The 16,176-nt window shown below is 38.2% G+C and overlaps 1 protein-coding gene across 1 annotated transcript in view; it reads right to left on the bottom strand.

The window, feature by feature from the left end:
• LOC127631401 (cytochrome P450 2G1-like) overlaps nt 1–15,715 on the bottom strand; it is a 40,413-nt gene extending 24,698 nt beyond the window's left edge. The window contains exons 1-8 of the mRNA XM_052109515.1: nt 14,119–15,715; nt 13,580–13,742; nt 13,341–13,490; nt 13,096–13,256; nt 8,890–9,066; nt 8,544–8,685; nt 3,864–4,051; nt 3,565–3,706 (exon numbers count right to left, since the gene is read on the bottom strand). Of these exons, the coding sequence (XP_051965475.1) occupies nt 3,565–3,706; nt 3,864–4,051; nt 8,544–8,685; nt 8,890–9,066; nt 13,096–13,256; nt 13,341–13,490; nt 13,580–13,742; nt 14,119–14,289 (1,294 nt within the window). The 5' untranslated portion in view covers nt 14,290–15,715. The remainder of the gene's footprint in view (nt 1–3,564; nt 3,707–3,863; nt 4,052–8,543; nt 8,686–8,889; nt 9,067–13,095; nt 13,257–13,340; nt 13,491–13,579; nt 13,743–14,118) is intronic.
• Nucleotides 15,716–16,176: the final 461 nt, after the last annotated feature.

Genomic DNA, 16,176 nt, shown 5'->3' with positions numbered 1-16,176 from the left:
CATGCACTGCGGTGCTGGAGGCGGGATCTGTTCCTCCTGTTATTGCACTGTATGTGGTGGTTTTGAACAGAATGGTTTAAACAAGCCTCTAAGATAGTGTCCGCTAGGAGGCATAGTTAAGCCGAGTCAAGTAAAGTTTATTTACCATGCTTTAAAGCTAGAATTAAATCAAGTCATTTTGATTTGTATAACACTTTTAATAATACACATAGTTTCAAAGCAGCTTTACAGAACACTATGATGTAATGTCTTAAGTCTGCATTGATAATATCACTGAAAAACATGATCGAAATTCATGTCTTAAAAATTATTTGTCTTTAGGGCCCCAGTAAGCAAGTGGCTAGTGAAACAGTGGCTAGTGAAACATCCCTTGTTGCACGGCTGGAGTTGGCAGCAGTTCATCCTCTGAATTCAACCATGTTAGACTGAAATGAATCAGACAGTGATCATCAAAGTATCCCTTATTGTCTGGCTGGCTCAGGCTGCAGTTAGCAATCATCGCTCAGTGACAAATAGTGGTGGGAGTGGGACATCAGGCTAAACCGAAACTGGATCTGGCAGGTTCTAGTAACCTTAGGACATGTAGAACATGTGTCGTAACTAAAAATGTTATTCTTTAAAGCTAGAAGAGTGGTTCTATGAAATACTGCAGGAGTGCTGTAGGAAACCCACACTCTTCCCAAAGAGGACTCCAGTTCTCTTCCCATGGTGGACTCGCTGGTCACCCTGTGGGGAATCATGTCCCTAAGTTAGCTTCTCCTATACTCTTCCCAATCCTGAAACTACTGCTGTTCCTGAGTCTGTTCCTACTCCAGAGACTTAGTCTGTCATTGCATGACTCTTGTCATTGCACCCATCATGCCTGCTCCCAACCATGTCTGTCCATAATCATGTTCAAGCCAGGTCAGAGTCTGTCTTATCAATGTTTTCACATCTACATCCTCAATGTAGGTCATACTTTCATTTATATGTCTATGTCTGTGACTATTATTATATAACTGCCCATGCCATTGTCCCCAACCAATAAGAATGTGTCCCCTTCTCATTCTCAAAGTCTGTTCCTTAAGAGTTTGTTCTTTGAGTATTCAGTTGTTATTTTTAATATTCAGCAGCAATAACCCAGTGTCATCTCAACACCTGTGCCATTCAGACTTGGCCAATGCTCCTGTGTCTATGTCCTAAATCTGTTTGAGGATTTAGTGTCTGCATGTTCTTTTGTCCCCAGGGCTTTGTCATCTACCTGTGTCTTGATGCCAGTGTTGTTCACTTGTTTTGTGTCTGTGTAGGAGTTTCTAGCTTCAATGTCCATGTCTGTAGTCTTAGATCATGTCTGCAATGTCAGCCTCAACTCTGGTGTCTGTGCCATCAACCCTTCATCCAGTTATTCTGTCTTTTTCTCTTGATTGTTCTACACAGCTGGTTTTCTCAGTCCCTGCCCCATTGTGTTCTTGGAGCCTCAGCTCCTATTTCTGCTCTGGTATCTTAATCAAGTTAGTCGCTTCTATATTAGATTACATTAATTCAGTTAAACAACTGGTTATGACAGTGATTATCCCTAGTCCCAGTTTCCATGTGTCTATAGGGTCTTTTCCACTGGCGGTACTAAAGCCCATTTTAGGTACTTTTCCCCGGGTCTAGTGCATTTCTTTGCTTTCGCACCCAAGGAATGTTTTAGGGGCATTTTTAGCTCCTACTCCTGGGTAGATACTTTTGGGGCGTATATGAACTGTGGGAGTTGCTGCCGCCTGTGATTGGTCAAACGCCTGTATTGAGAGAGGAGAGAATCTCCACAGCCACCGTTAGGAAACAAACGAGCTGCTAGCCTGCTACTAGGAGGGCTGCGCTAATTTTACAATTCCCTTAACAGAAATCATATATAACAAAAATGTATTCAAAAAGAATCATCCATTTCATATGTGTGTGTGTGTGTGTGTGACTTCATCAGAAGATACTATTTGAGTTTCATCGCATCTGTACTGTGTGACTATACTACATTGACTTTTTCCTGGGAAGATGGATATAAATAATCAGATACAAAAATAAAAAAATATTCCAAGGCACTCGAATTGTGTAGAAAAAAGTTAAAAAGCCTTTATTAAATCATGGCTTTAAGCAGTAAAATTGGTGACAGATACACCTACGCGTTGCGGCTTAAGCCTTCGTCAGGGTGTGTGTAAAAAAGTCACAGGTACATTTTAAGTAGCAGTTAATTAATCAAACAGCAAACACCTGGTCACACTATGCAAGGCAACCTGAAGGGAGAAAAGAGCGGACAAGGGAGGTGCAGTTGTGGTATGGGGCAGAGATCAGTATATTGAAGAAGCTTTGAGACAATTACAAAACCGTGAGTACTACCAGCGCCTGAAATCCAATCCAATAGAAGGAATCAAAAATGAACTGATTGATATTTTATTACATGCTAAAGAGGAGGGATGGATTTCAAAAAATGAGTGTGATTTTCTTTTTTGTAAAAATCCTAGGATTCCCACTTTTTATATGCTTCCTAAAATACATAAAAATCTTGAAAAATCCGCCAGGGAGACCTATAATCAGTGGAAATGAATCTATTACAGAGCCAGTTTCAAAATTTGTGGATAGTTTTATCAAACCATTGGTCGGTAAGCTTCCTTCATTTATTCAGGATACAACCCATGTATTAAATACCATTAAAACGATTAAAACTACTGAATCATCTATATTGGTGACTATGGATGTTGAATCATTGTATACAAACAATGGCTATGTGCTGTGGCTATGCTTACTGATGTAGGAAAAACGCCATATTTAATTTTCCTGTAGATTTTAGATTTGGTTAGAGTAGAACAAAAAGTACAAAATTGAACTTGAAATTAATTTAAGGTTAGACTGCTTCCCATCAGCTTCTATTCACATTATTTTCACTGATACAAAAATACTACCAGTTCTCAATATGGATAATAATGGTGGCTAGTGAATTTTCATAGCATACAAACTTTAAAAGAATACATATATACAAATGCTTACTAAATTTAGACAGTTTACTTTGATCAACAGGCTGCAATATCCATGTTATTCAGCGACGGGAGGCAATAAGCTGATAAAATCGAGGCAAGTTGCCAAAGCCGCTTAGTTCAGGACTGGGATCGATGTCATCTGGACCATTTGGACTACTGAAGTTGAACTTCTGAAGCAGAGACACGATGAACAGAAAGAGCTCCATACTGAGCTAGAGACTCGCCAACACAAGAGCGTTTACCTGCAGAGATACAACACAGAGGAGACGACAGTGACCATTTATGCTGTTACCATGAAAAGTCTTGATCCTCAATTTGTTGCTTGCTTTTGTAGCTATTCTGTGGAGCTAGAGGTCTTGTTAAACATTATTTGATACTTGATTGGGGGTGGGGTTATTACTGACAGATAAAGCTATTCAAAGTTTAACCACATATTTGGACAAACAGCACTTTCAGTCCTACAATGCCAAACGACATAATTGCTAGAAAATTTATTTTCCATTGCTAAGCTCAAAAGATAACTGTGATTAATCCTGGTTTGATATACTGTAAGAGAATTCCTATAATTGACCTGCAGAGAAGGGGATAAAGGCTGGATTCTTTTTAAAATGGCCATTGGCATCCAAAAAGTGTTCAGGGTTGAATGTCCAAGGGGTTTCCCACTGTCCTTCATCCTTTAGGACAGAGTGCAACAGGGGAATAATCACTGTGTCCTGGAAGAACGAAAAACCATGTTCAGATTTCAACACAACACATATATTAAGATTACTGGGTTTGGTTTTGTACATTCTCTACAGTTAGAATTGGAGGACAAAATAATCTAGTAATCTCTAAAAGAAGCTGGCCACTGTATATGTTGTTGATTGTTACCTTTGGTATCATATAACCTCTGAATGAGATGTCTTTTGTGATGTAATGAGGAATACTGAGTGGGACAATGTCCAGATATCGCTGCACTTCATGAATCACAGCATCAGTGAATGGGAGGGACTTCCTGTCGTCCATTGTAGGGCTTCTGTTCGGTCCTATAACTCTATCAATCTCCTTCTGAATTTGTTCTACATCAAATACACCAAAAATTTATTGCTATTATTGTTTATTCTTTTTAATTGTGACCAAAAAACATAAAAAAGACAAATGGAGAAACATGCATGTAACTATACTTAATTTATGACGGTAACTTGATGAGTATTGATCACTATGCAAGTGTTAAAAATGTGCAAATGTTTTTCTGGTATGTATTTTTAGAAGTATTAAAATATTCATTTCATTTATTTATTTAAGTAGGGACCATGCACAATTTTTAACATAAAATGTCCATTTCATGTATTGTACCGGATTTAGCCAGAGGCTATTTTTCATCCGTAGTCCCCCAAACGAGACAAAGCTAACAAAACATTACACAAACAATACCTATATTCACATACAATACATACATACACACATACTGTCAATGCCATAGAAAAACATTAATAAATCAAACAATTTAACTACAACAATCTCAATGGTTACATAATTGGTTCCGTATTAAAAAGGATTTTAACTTCAATTTAAAAAAACCATGAGCTTTACACCCTTTTATGTCCTCTGGTAGGGCATTCCATTGATTAGTGGCTTTCACTGCGAAAGATGATAGTCCAAATGCGGAACGACGAAAGGGAACCAGACAATTGCTCATAAGTGATAGTCTGATAGATCTCACAGAGGTTTCACAGCGAAGATTAATAAAGTCACATAATACAGAAGGAGCCAGACCATTAAGGATTTTATGAACCATACACAAACTTGAATAAAGTCTAAAGTTGTCAAAGGTTAGAAAATTATGTTTCTCTATGATCCTACAAAAATGAAAATGGTTAGGTTTTTTATCTAAAATTTTTAATGTCTGTTTATATAGAGATTTTAAGGGTTTAATAACAGTTTCACCCGCTTGACCCCAACATGTCAAACAGTAAGACATGTGAGAAAAGATTGTAGCATGCATAAAAGCCTTAGCTACATCAAAAAAAGACACTGTCTAATTTGTCTAAAATTTGCCATATTATATTTAATATTCCTCACCATTTTCTTTACATGTTTTTTAAAACTGAGATTTGAGTCCAATATTATACCAAGGTAATTGAGCTCATTTACTATTTCTAACTTTTCACCGTTAATAAAAATATCAACATCAGGAGATTTAACATTTGTTTTAGAGAAAAAAATTCCCTTTGTTTTACTGATGTTTAAGCTAAGACATGACTGTTCCAGCCACTGTGTGATCCTTTCTGTAGCAGCTTTTAACTTCTCAGCCGCTAATTCTGCTGTTTTCGCATGTGTAAAAATAACAGTATCATCAGCATACATTTGTACTTGTATCCCTTCACACTGTTGCGGAAGATCATTAATATACAAACTAAATAGTAAAGGACCTAGTACTGATCCTTGGGGTACACCCATTGTACAATGCAGATCACAGGACTTGACCCCTTTAATTTTTACACATTGTTCTCTGTTAAATAAGTATGAGGATACCCATGCCAAAGATTCAGGTGAAAAGTGGAAAGTAGACAATTTAGAAAGGAGAACTGTATGATTAACAGTATCAAAGGCCTTACGTAGATCTAAAAATATAGCCCCAACAAATCCTCCTTTGTCAACTTTAGATTTTATTTGCTCTATTAAATGTAAAGTAGCTGTTTCGGTTGAATGATTTATTCTGAAACCAAACTGCATACAATGTAGGCCAACCTCAATGGTGTTAAGATGGGATGTCAGCTGTTCAAAAACAATCTTCTCTGCAATCTTAGAGAGTACTGGCAGTATGCTTATGGGTCTGTAGTTACTAACTTTATAATGGTCTCCAGATTTAAAAATAGGAGTAACAATAGCTTTTTTCCACGCAGTGGGAAAAACACTACTTTCAAATGACAGATTAATTAAATGAGTAACGACCGGGTTAAACTATCTTTGTGAGTTTTAACAAACACAGTATCCAAATAATGAGCATCTTTACATTTTGAATTTTTCAATGAGCTAATAACTTTATTAACTTGCGTTTCATTTACCTTGATTAGATTAAAACTTTTACATACATCCTCAACTGGACTGATATTTATTTCCCTTTTTGAAAATGTATCCCCTAATTCTTTAACGGAGTCAATAAAATAATTATTAAAAATAGTAGCAATGGCAGAATCATCTTCAATTAACTTTCCCTCAACTTTAAGATTGATATCTCCTATAAAATTTGGTTCCTTTCAGTAAAGAGTATTTATGTTTTTCCAAATTAGCTTACTATTCCCTTTAGCCTCACTCATTTGATGAAGATAATAATTAGATTTGGCTACTCTCAGCTCTCGAATAACTTTGTTACGCAGACCCTTGTAACAAAGCCTATCAATATCTCTTCCAGTCCTAATAGCTTTCTTCAATGCTGAATCCCTACTCTTCATTAGCGTCCATAAATTCTCATTGAACCACGGTAAAACATTCTTATGCTTGAATTTCTTCTGAACACCAACAGTAAATTTCTCTCTTACAGAATTAATTCTATTATAAAATGTATTACAACCGTAATCTATATCCTTGGAGGATAGAATATCATTCCACTCTAGCTCTGCTATTTCTTCATCAAATGCTGCTAATTTTCCTTTAGGTATACAATGAAAAACATTAGTAGGAGTTACTATATTATTTTTAAATCTGTTTTTCGTTAGTTTCCGTGCAACTAAAGTTAAATTGTGATCAGATAACCCAGTGATCAAATTATAACTCTTGATTATCCTTTCAGGTTTATTAGCAAATATTAAGTCTAACTGTGTCTTTGAAGATTTAGCAATTCTAGTTGGCCCTTTAATTAACTGATTTAGATTAAATTTATCTGCGACAATTTTGAATTTTTTCCTATTGTAAAAGCATATGTTCTTCTGTCAGAATGATAAGGGAGGAACACAGACAAATGTTCAGGATTTGTCTGGTTAGTTTCAGCAGTTATATGCTTGCTGGTAGATGCCAGAATTATGCCATTATGCTGTTTCTCCATTGACAGCCATTCAAAAGTATCAGGGTATTCAGTATTGATCTTCACAGTTTTTTTTTACATATTTTATATATTGTATTGTATACTGCATTATCTGTGTAAATGTGTATTCTGACTAAATATTTTTTCAAGCAACTTATGAACGACACACATTATAATTATTATAATATCATTATATTCCAGTAGATATTTTGCCAGTCATCGATTATTTGTATATTTTTTATAAAAGCTTGAAATTGTCTTATTTTATTTTTCCATCTGCTGCTTTTGTGCTTATTACTGCAGTGTTATCAGCAATTTGCCTCTTGCAGTTCCAGAATGACAAAACACATGGCATTTAGTGATCAGGTGACTAACTCAAAATAATAATAATAATAATAATAATAATAAGTAAGCTGCGAAAATTACAGGATGCATGTTTGTGTACTTCCGGCTCTGTGTGTACCAGTCGAGTAACTGCTATTGAGATGAATGGTAAAACTAGCAGATTGGTCTCTTAGGAATTATAGACCTCCTTGTCACAAACACAAAGTTGCATTCTCAACGTTTACCCTTTAACCCCTTAAGGAAAAATTCACCAAATAATGAAAATTCTCTCACAATTTACTCACCCTCATGCCATCCCAGACTTTCTTTCTTCTGCTAAACACAAACAAATCATTTTAGAAGAATATCTAAACTATGTTGGTCCATACAATGCATGTCCACAGGGTCCAGAACGTTAAAGCTCCAATAGCACATAAAGGCGGTATTGAAGTAATCCAATTGACTCCAGTGGTTAAATCTCTATTTTCAGAAGCTACATGTATGGGTTTGGGGGAGAAACAGATCAATATGTAAGTCCTTTCCAACCCCCAATTTTTTTTCTCTTTCTATTTCTTTTTTTTTTTTTAATTATTATTATAAATCTACTTTCAAACAGCTCTCCTATGCGCATTCATGAGAGTTCTTACTTCATTCTGTTTTTTTGCCGATTCTAATTCTTCGTGCATATCACCACCTACTGGGATGTTGTGCAAATATACTTTTTTTATCCCTCCTTTTTTCTTTCTCCTTCCTGCTCAGTAGGTGGTGATATGCACGAAGAATGTGAATCACTAAAAAACAAAATAAAAGAAGAACTCTAGTTAACACATGGGATGCTGTTTGAAAGTAGATTTATAATAAAAAGGACTTTCTCCTGATCTTCTTCTCATGCACACCAGTCATACTGCATCAGAACATATAGATTTAACCACTGGAATTGTATGGATGTGGTTTTTGGAGATTCAATGTTCTGGCCACCATTCACTTGCATTGTATGGACCAACAGAGCTGAAATATTCTTCTAAAAATATTCATTTCTGTTCTGCAGAAGAAAGAAAGTCAAACACATCTGGGATGGCATTAGGGGATGGCATAAGTAAACAATGAAATATTTTTATGTATTTTTAGCTATACTAATAGTACGATACTATTCATTTAAACAGCAAGAAGATCTGTCACAGAGAACCATTGGGACATCAGGTGTATTTGTGTACAACTCTCACCCTGTATGTGTGGATGCTTGATCAGCAGCATCAGGGCATATCTGATAGTTGTGCTGGTGGTCTCCGTACCAGCTGCAAACAGATTTAAAACTGTCCCAGTCAAGTTCTCTTTGTGGAATTCTGTCTCAAGATTGTCTTTCTCCTGTTATAGCGCGCACACACACACACATAAAATTACAACATAAATTATGCTTATTTTAGATAATTGCTTAAGCTCAACTGGTGCTATCAATACAAATGTTGTGAATTGCACTCTAGGATAAAAGATTGGATCTAGCATAAGTAGATCAAAGCACAACAAAAAGATAACAACAGAAACACTTAAAGTGTTTTAAACTTTGCCTACCTGTTTGAGTCTGATAAGAAAGCAGTCAATAAAGTCTCTTGGATCGCTGAAGTCCAGAGTCTGCTCGTGCTCTTTGACCTTAGACATAATAAAGGATCTGATGTCATCTGTCTCTCTAAACACTTTGTTATGATTCCCAGGTAAGAATTCCATTAGTCGAGGGAAGATGTTGTAGAGCTGTTGGTGTTGAGAAGTCTAGTGAGTTTTTATGTATAAATTGCAAGTTAGTATCTTGTAAGTGGAAAAATTCTGAAAGGGTGGGTTCCACTATTTATTCAGTGCCTTCAACACATTCAATACCTTAGCGTGGCTCATAACTGTAATAAACTGCTTTGGCTGCCATGTACCATATATTATACACCGATCAGCCACAACATTAAAACCACCTGCCTACAGTTGTGTATATCCCCCTCGTGCTGCCAAAACAGCACCAACCTACATCTCAGAACAGCATTCATAAATGAAATTCTTCTCACCACAATTTTACAGAGTGGTTATCTGAGTTACTGTAGAGTTTGTCTACACACCTTTGTCAGACAGACAAACCCGTCTGGCCATTCTCTGTTGACCTCTCTCATCAACAAGGTGTTTCAGTCCACAGAACTGCCACTCACTGGATGATTTTTGTTTTTGGCACCATTCAGAGTAAATTCTAGAGACTTGTGCGTGAAAATCCCAGAAATAGTCAAACCAGCCCATCTGACACTAACAATCATCCATGTGATTATCAAATCAGCCAATCATGTGGCAGCAGTGCAGTGCATAAAATCATGCAGATACAGGTCAGGAGCTTCAGTTAATGTTCACATTCAGAATTCTGAAAAATGTGATCTCAGTGATTTGGACCATGGTATGATTGTTGGTGCCAGACGGGCTGGTTTGAGTATTTCTGTAACTGCTGATCTCACACACAACAGTCTCTAGAATTTACTCAGAATGGTGCCAAAAACAGAAAACATCCAGTGAGGGGCAGTTCTGTTGACTAAAATGCCTTGTTGATGAAAGAGGTCAACAGAGAATGACCAGACTGGTTCGAACTGACAAAGTCTACGGTAAGGCTTAAGGGGGATCTAACTACCGTAATTTCCGGACTATAAGCCGCGACTTTTTTCCGACGCTTTGAACCTCGCGGCTTAAACAACGACGCGGCTAATAGATGGATTTTTCCCGCTTTCAAATTTTATTTAAAAAAAAAAAAAAAAACATTCTGTGACGTGCTCAGTTTTTTGGCGGCATGAAGCTTTCATTAGACCAATGAAATTGCCGAACGGGTTAAGGTCAAACAACTTTTTTGTTTACTGTTTAGATTAAATCGAGCGCGCTCAAACTTCCCATCATTTTGATTACGGTAGTCATTTTGTCACCCTCAAGACACGGAGAAATGCATATGATGCAGCTTTCACGTTGAAGGCGATTGATCTGGCTGTTGGAAAAGGAAATAGAGCTGCTGCACGGGAGACGTTGGAAACAGCCGTGTGATGAATTGACTCAGTGCAAAAAGACAACTAAAACTCCGACACCGAAGGAGATGACTTCAGTGGTTTCAGTGCACAGGACAAGGAAGATAGTGACCAATGACTTTCTTGCTAGGCGACTGTTTACTGCAAATTTTTTATTTTTTGTTACAAGCCGTGTGTGGCAGCGGGGGCGTGGTCAAGCGCCGTCCGGGAGAGAAAAGCGGTAAGGACGCTTACACCTGAGCTAATGTCTAACACCTGTGTCTAATTTCAGTAAGCGTGGGGAGAGCGGCATAAAAAGGCAGCAGAGAGAGAGTGAGTGAGTGAGTGACAGACAGACAAACGTCAGTCTAGTGTTGGCGCATAGAAGACCAAGAATTGAGAAACTTTATAAAATTGATTGTAAACATTGCTGTGGCCATTAAAAGCCTTACCTGGAACGTCAAGAGCCCTGCTTCATGTGTCCTTCTTGGGAAAACTGTCACACTGGAACCAGTGTGACAGTTTTCAGCACTTGATGCACCTTACCGCTTTTCTCTCCCGGACGGGCGCTTGACCACGCCCCCGCTGCCACACCGTGTTTCGTTAAAGCCTGTGTAAAGTTCATTTGTTTCAATGTACCGGTAGGCACCTGCGGCTTATAGACACGTGCGGCTTATTTATGTTTAAAATAATATTTTTTTTTAAATTTAGTGGGTGCGGCTTATATTCAGGTGCGCTCAATAGTCCGGAAATTACGGTAATACAAATTAAATAATACATTTTCGCTGGAGTGCCAGCCCCTCGAAGTTCTGTGGATATTATTATTTCTGGATTGTGCATTTAAATTCACATTTTTGACCAAGTTTGTGGTCGCACTACTTTTTCTCTTTGATTTAGAATAAGCAGAGATAGGCTAAGAGGCTAATTAACTCTGGCAAGTGATCATGGTTTAAGCGGGATAATCCACGGCTAAGTGTGTGTAAAATTATTTTAAATGGACTTCGTGGAGGCTTCACATCAGGTGGTTCTTCGCCTACATGTTGTGCATTTAAAATAATTTAACACTCACCTGTTAAATTACTCCACTGATGATGCCATTGCATCTACAATACACACTGCTCTATCCCACCTGGAAAAAAGGAACACATATGTGAGAATGCTGTTTGTAGACTACAGCTCAGCATTCAACAACATAGTGCCCTCCAAGCTTGATGAGAAACTCCGGGCTCTGGGCTTAAACAGCTCGCTGTGCAGCTGGATCCTGGATTTCCTGTCAGGCAGAAGTGGGGTGGTTAGAATGGGCAGCAACATCTCCTCATCCCTGACCCTCAACACTGGAGCCCCGCAGGGCTGTGTTCTCAGCCCACTCCTGTATTCCCTATACACACATGACTGTGTGGCAACACATAGCTCCAATGCCATCATTAAGTTTGCTGACGATACGACGGTGGTAGGTCTGACCACTGACAATGATGAAACAGCCTACAGAGAGGAGGTGCACACTCTGACACGCTGGTGTCAGGAGCACAACCTCTCCCTCAACGTCAGTAAAACCAAGGAGCTTGTAGTGGACTTCAGGAAGAAAGACAGAGAACACAGCCCCATCACCATTAACGGAGCACCGGTAGAGAAAGTCAGCAGTTTCAAGTTCCTCGGTGTCCACATTACTGAGGAACTCACATGGTCCGTCCACACTGAGGCCGTTGTGAAGAAGGCTCACTAGCGCCTCTTCTTCCTGAGACGGCTGAGGAAGTTTGGAATGAACCAGCACATCCTCACACGGTTCTACACTAGTACTGTAGAGAGCATCCTGACTGGCTGCATCACTGCCTAATTAGCACTGCACTTTATTCATCTATAATCTCTGGATTATCAACATATTCTCCTCAATACAACTACTTAGTATATGAAATATATATATATATATATATATATATATTTCATATACTCTTACTTATTGTATATTGTGTATTCTATATTGTATGTATTGTTTACTGTACATTGTATATAATTATTGTGTTGTGTAAGTATGTGTACATTTGATATGTAAATTGTGTTGTGCAAGTATTTTGTTTATTGTAACTGGTATATGTCTTGTCACTGTCATGACTGCTATGTTGCTCGGAACTGCACACAAGAATTTCACCTACTGTTGCACTTGTGTACATGGTCACGTGACAATAAAGTGATTTGATTTGATTTTGACCAAGCTGTGGATTATTCCTTACATATAATACTGTATATATGATAAATCTATAATACAGACTGAAATGTATCCAGTTCTCACAGTTCATGTTCTTGCGTTCCGTCTGCACTATTTTTAATTGTCGCTTTATGTACATGTGCGTCAGACGGATTCTCAATGGGATTCAGCATCATAAACGTCTCATTTTCAGGTTTCTTTTGTCACGTTAAAAGCAATGGAAACTCTGAAAATCAAATCTCAAGATTCCTGTGTTCTGTTGTGCTTCTCCATCCCCTTATGAGGTTTGTTGAGGCACGCTGCCACCTATTGATGCTGCTTGTAAAAACTTCAAGCTTGAATTGCTTGAATGGAAGGAAAATCTGTACTTTTATTCTGGAATTTACATACACGTCAGTGGGCATTATTAATTGCATTAATTTTGTTAACATATTATTTGTTATATAATTAATAGCACTAAATTAACACGTTAAATAAACAGCCATAGTTTAAAAAAAAGTCCTGTTCCAATTCCTTTCCTCACTTATTTGTCCTGCCCCGACCCACCCTGTCCCACCTGCTCACCTGGCCACAAGTGCTGCTGGCAAAGCGCAAGAGTCTGGAGATGATCTGGAGTAAGTGCAGGAAGTTTTTGTCTTCATAATCAAAGCGCTGCCCAAACACCAAGGAGCAGATCACATTGGACACAGCTCGGCTCAGGAAGAAGGTCGGGTCAACTGGTGCAGCTGAGGGAGAGAAAACCTTAATGTTAACATTGACTACTTTCAATGCCAAAAACTCAGTAGATTGCTGACACTCTCTTCTCTCACATTTGGTTTCCTCAAAACTGTTCAGCAAGTGTCTGCTCTCTTCTTGAATCCACTGATCCATTCTTTTGCGTCCCATCCCAAAATCCCTCAGTGTGGTGAGAGTGAACCTCCTCAATTGACGCCAACGTTCGCCATTACTGATGACCAGACCTACAAACATGCAGGAAGGACAAAGATCTAGACTGAACAGAATTCAAATGAACACCGTTGTCAAAGAAACATAGAAACATTACTCTCACCGTAGCCTCTCACAATTCTTTGGAGAAAGGGAATGGGGGCTCTGCCGGCAAAGTCTTCACCTTGGTCCACTAGGGCCTCCTTCACTGTATCATAACCGACCAGCACCACCACTCTCTGGGGCCCAAGGTACACCGTCATCACAGGTCCATAAGTTCTACTCCACTGTTTAAAAGAAAAGACTTTACCACCACACACCAGTGCAAGCTTGGACAGGTGGGTCACTGTGACAAGTTCCTTAATTGTCATGATTGGAGATCTTTGTAGCATCTAAAGTTTTAGTGTAGTTTATGTGTATTTTAGAGTCCATTTGGATAAATCACTTCTGATTTAAATAAAAAAATTAAACATGCATATTGTACAAGCACTAGTTCTTACAGACTTGCACACCAAGCGTTTGTAGGTGCGAGGAACATTAGCAAAACTGTAGTTGTCTGTCAACTTTATCCAGAAAAGACAGCTACACTGTGATACACTGGCAATCATCTGTTCCAGTGCATGAGCTTATATTTGAAACACTTTCATAAAACATCTCTCTTACCTTCATAAAACTTTTAAAGGGTGCACGCTTTTCTATCATCGTTAAGTTACCAATCAGTGGCAGTGCCAAAGGTCCCGGAGGTAGAGTAAGTCCACTTGCTTTCCTCCACCATCTGACCAACATCAACATGGCAAAGACTGTAAACAACACAAATGAGCTGGAGATTTCCATTCTTCTTCTACAAAACGTTGTTTGAAGAACAGCTTATTTCTTCCTGAACATCTGTTTTCATTCTCAGTAGGGATGCACCGAAATTTCGGACGCCGAAAATTTTCGGCCGAAAGAGAAAAAAGGCCGAAAATATTAGCCGAAAATACCTCCTCGCCCCGCCCCTCAGTGCTCAGATTTCAATCTTGATCGATCTAGCCCTTATCACGGCGCTACCAAACAAAGGCCGATCATGTCAGCGGTGTGGGAATTATTCAAAGTTTCTGATAAGGACATCAAATTTGCGATCTGCAGTGTTTGTTCAGCACAGCTTTCAAGATATACAGAGTACAGCAAGAGATTCTACAGGAAAGTGCCCCGATCCACAGCAGTGCCACAACTAGCGCAGCTACACCACAACTTGAGACGTATCTACCGGAACTACGCCAGAAGCGACTACGGTCGCACACTTCACTACCCTTGACTACGGTCGCATAAACAAAGACGGCTTTCCCTTGCTTGCGCGGATTGCGCACAGGTATCTGCCCAAGCACCAGCACAGAGAGTGAGAGACTGTTCAGTGCAGCATCTCATGTTCTTGATGAGCTTTCAGACAGGAGAGACTGTCAGAAAGTTTAGCAACTTTTGTTCTTGAAGAGAAACCGGTCACTTGTACTTAAATAGAAAGCGGTCCAATATGATGTGTATAGCAATTACATTACACTTGTTCTTCACTTGAGGATACATCTGTCGTTTACAGTTGAGGTTGGATTTAGTTCAATTACTGCTGTTTTGCACAATAATGTTCACTTAAAGTGGACATACGTTTACATAAACAGAATAGGCCTTTATCACAGTGCTCGTGTTGTCACTTCCAATGGCGGATAGTAGCGTAAAGCGACTTCCGGTTTAGTCTGTAGCAATGGCGGCGAGCACAGCGAGGAATTGTTGTTGCGTTCCTAAATGTTCTAATAGTTCAACTAAACAGCCGTATCTCAGTTTCCATTCTTTTCCAACCGATGAAAAAGCGAAGAAAATGTGGATTCATGCTATTCGGCGGGATGAAGGCAAAAGTTCTGCAGTTTTAAAAGGGAGTACGTACGTGTGCGGGAAACACTTCACAGAGTCTGACTGGAGAGATGAGAGTTTAATTGTCTTGATGAGGGACAAAGCAGACATTTTTTTCTTTAATATATACATGAATGTGTTTTCTAACTCTAGGAGTTGTTAAACTAATACTGGTGTTGATTGATTGCTTGTTTGTTTATTGTTAAAGAATAGGTCACCCAAAAATGTAATGTATGCAATTTACTCACCCTCGTGCCATCCTAGAGGTACATGATGCACTCTCTCTCTCTCTCTATATATACACATATGTATACATACGTATATACACACACACGTATACATATGTATGTATACATATATACACACTAACTCTTAAGAGTGCTGATGTTGATAAATTCAATTTTTGGGTAAACTACTCTTAAAGATTCTTCAAATGTCTATTTTGGTTGGACAACTTTTTGTCTTAAATTTTTTATAGTGCCTATTCATAACCAAGTTCTCTGTAAATTGTCAATGAATAAATGAGAAATTGTAACTTAACTTTTTAATTGTCACAATGCAGTCAATACTTGTACATATCAATGCAGTCAATACTTGTACATATGTATAAAAGTGGTGCAATAAAAAAAAAATCCAATTTTTAAGTTTGCAAATTTTAGGCTCATTTACTAAAAAAATGTTGCAACATTAAATGCAAGTTTTCACAATTCAATATTTTTGTACAAATTAAACTAAACTTAAAGTTATGAAATGACAGGCATTTGATTGGTGGCAACTTAAATCATGTTTCTTTTCTGTATATACATTTTATACAACAACATTTACATAAAGTGGGCCTTGGTA

This window comes from Xyrauchen texanus, chromosome 38, assembly GCF_025860055.1.
Source record: "Xyrauchen texanus isolate HMW12.3.18 chromosome 38, RBS_HiC_50CHRs, whole genome shotgun sequence".
Classification (NCBI taxonomy): Eukaryota; Metazoa; Chordata; class Actinopteri; order Cypriniformes; family Catostomidae; genus Xyrauchen; species Xyrauchen texanus.
Note: the sequence above shows the minus strand (reverse complement) of the source record. Positions and strands in the feature narration are given on the sequence as shown.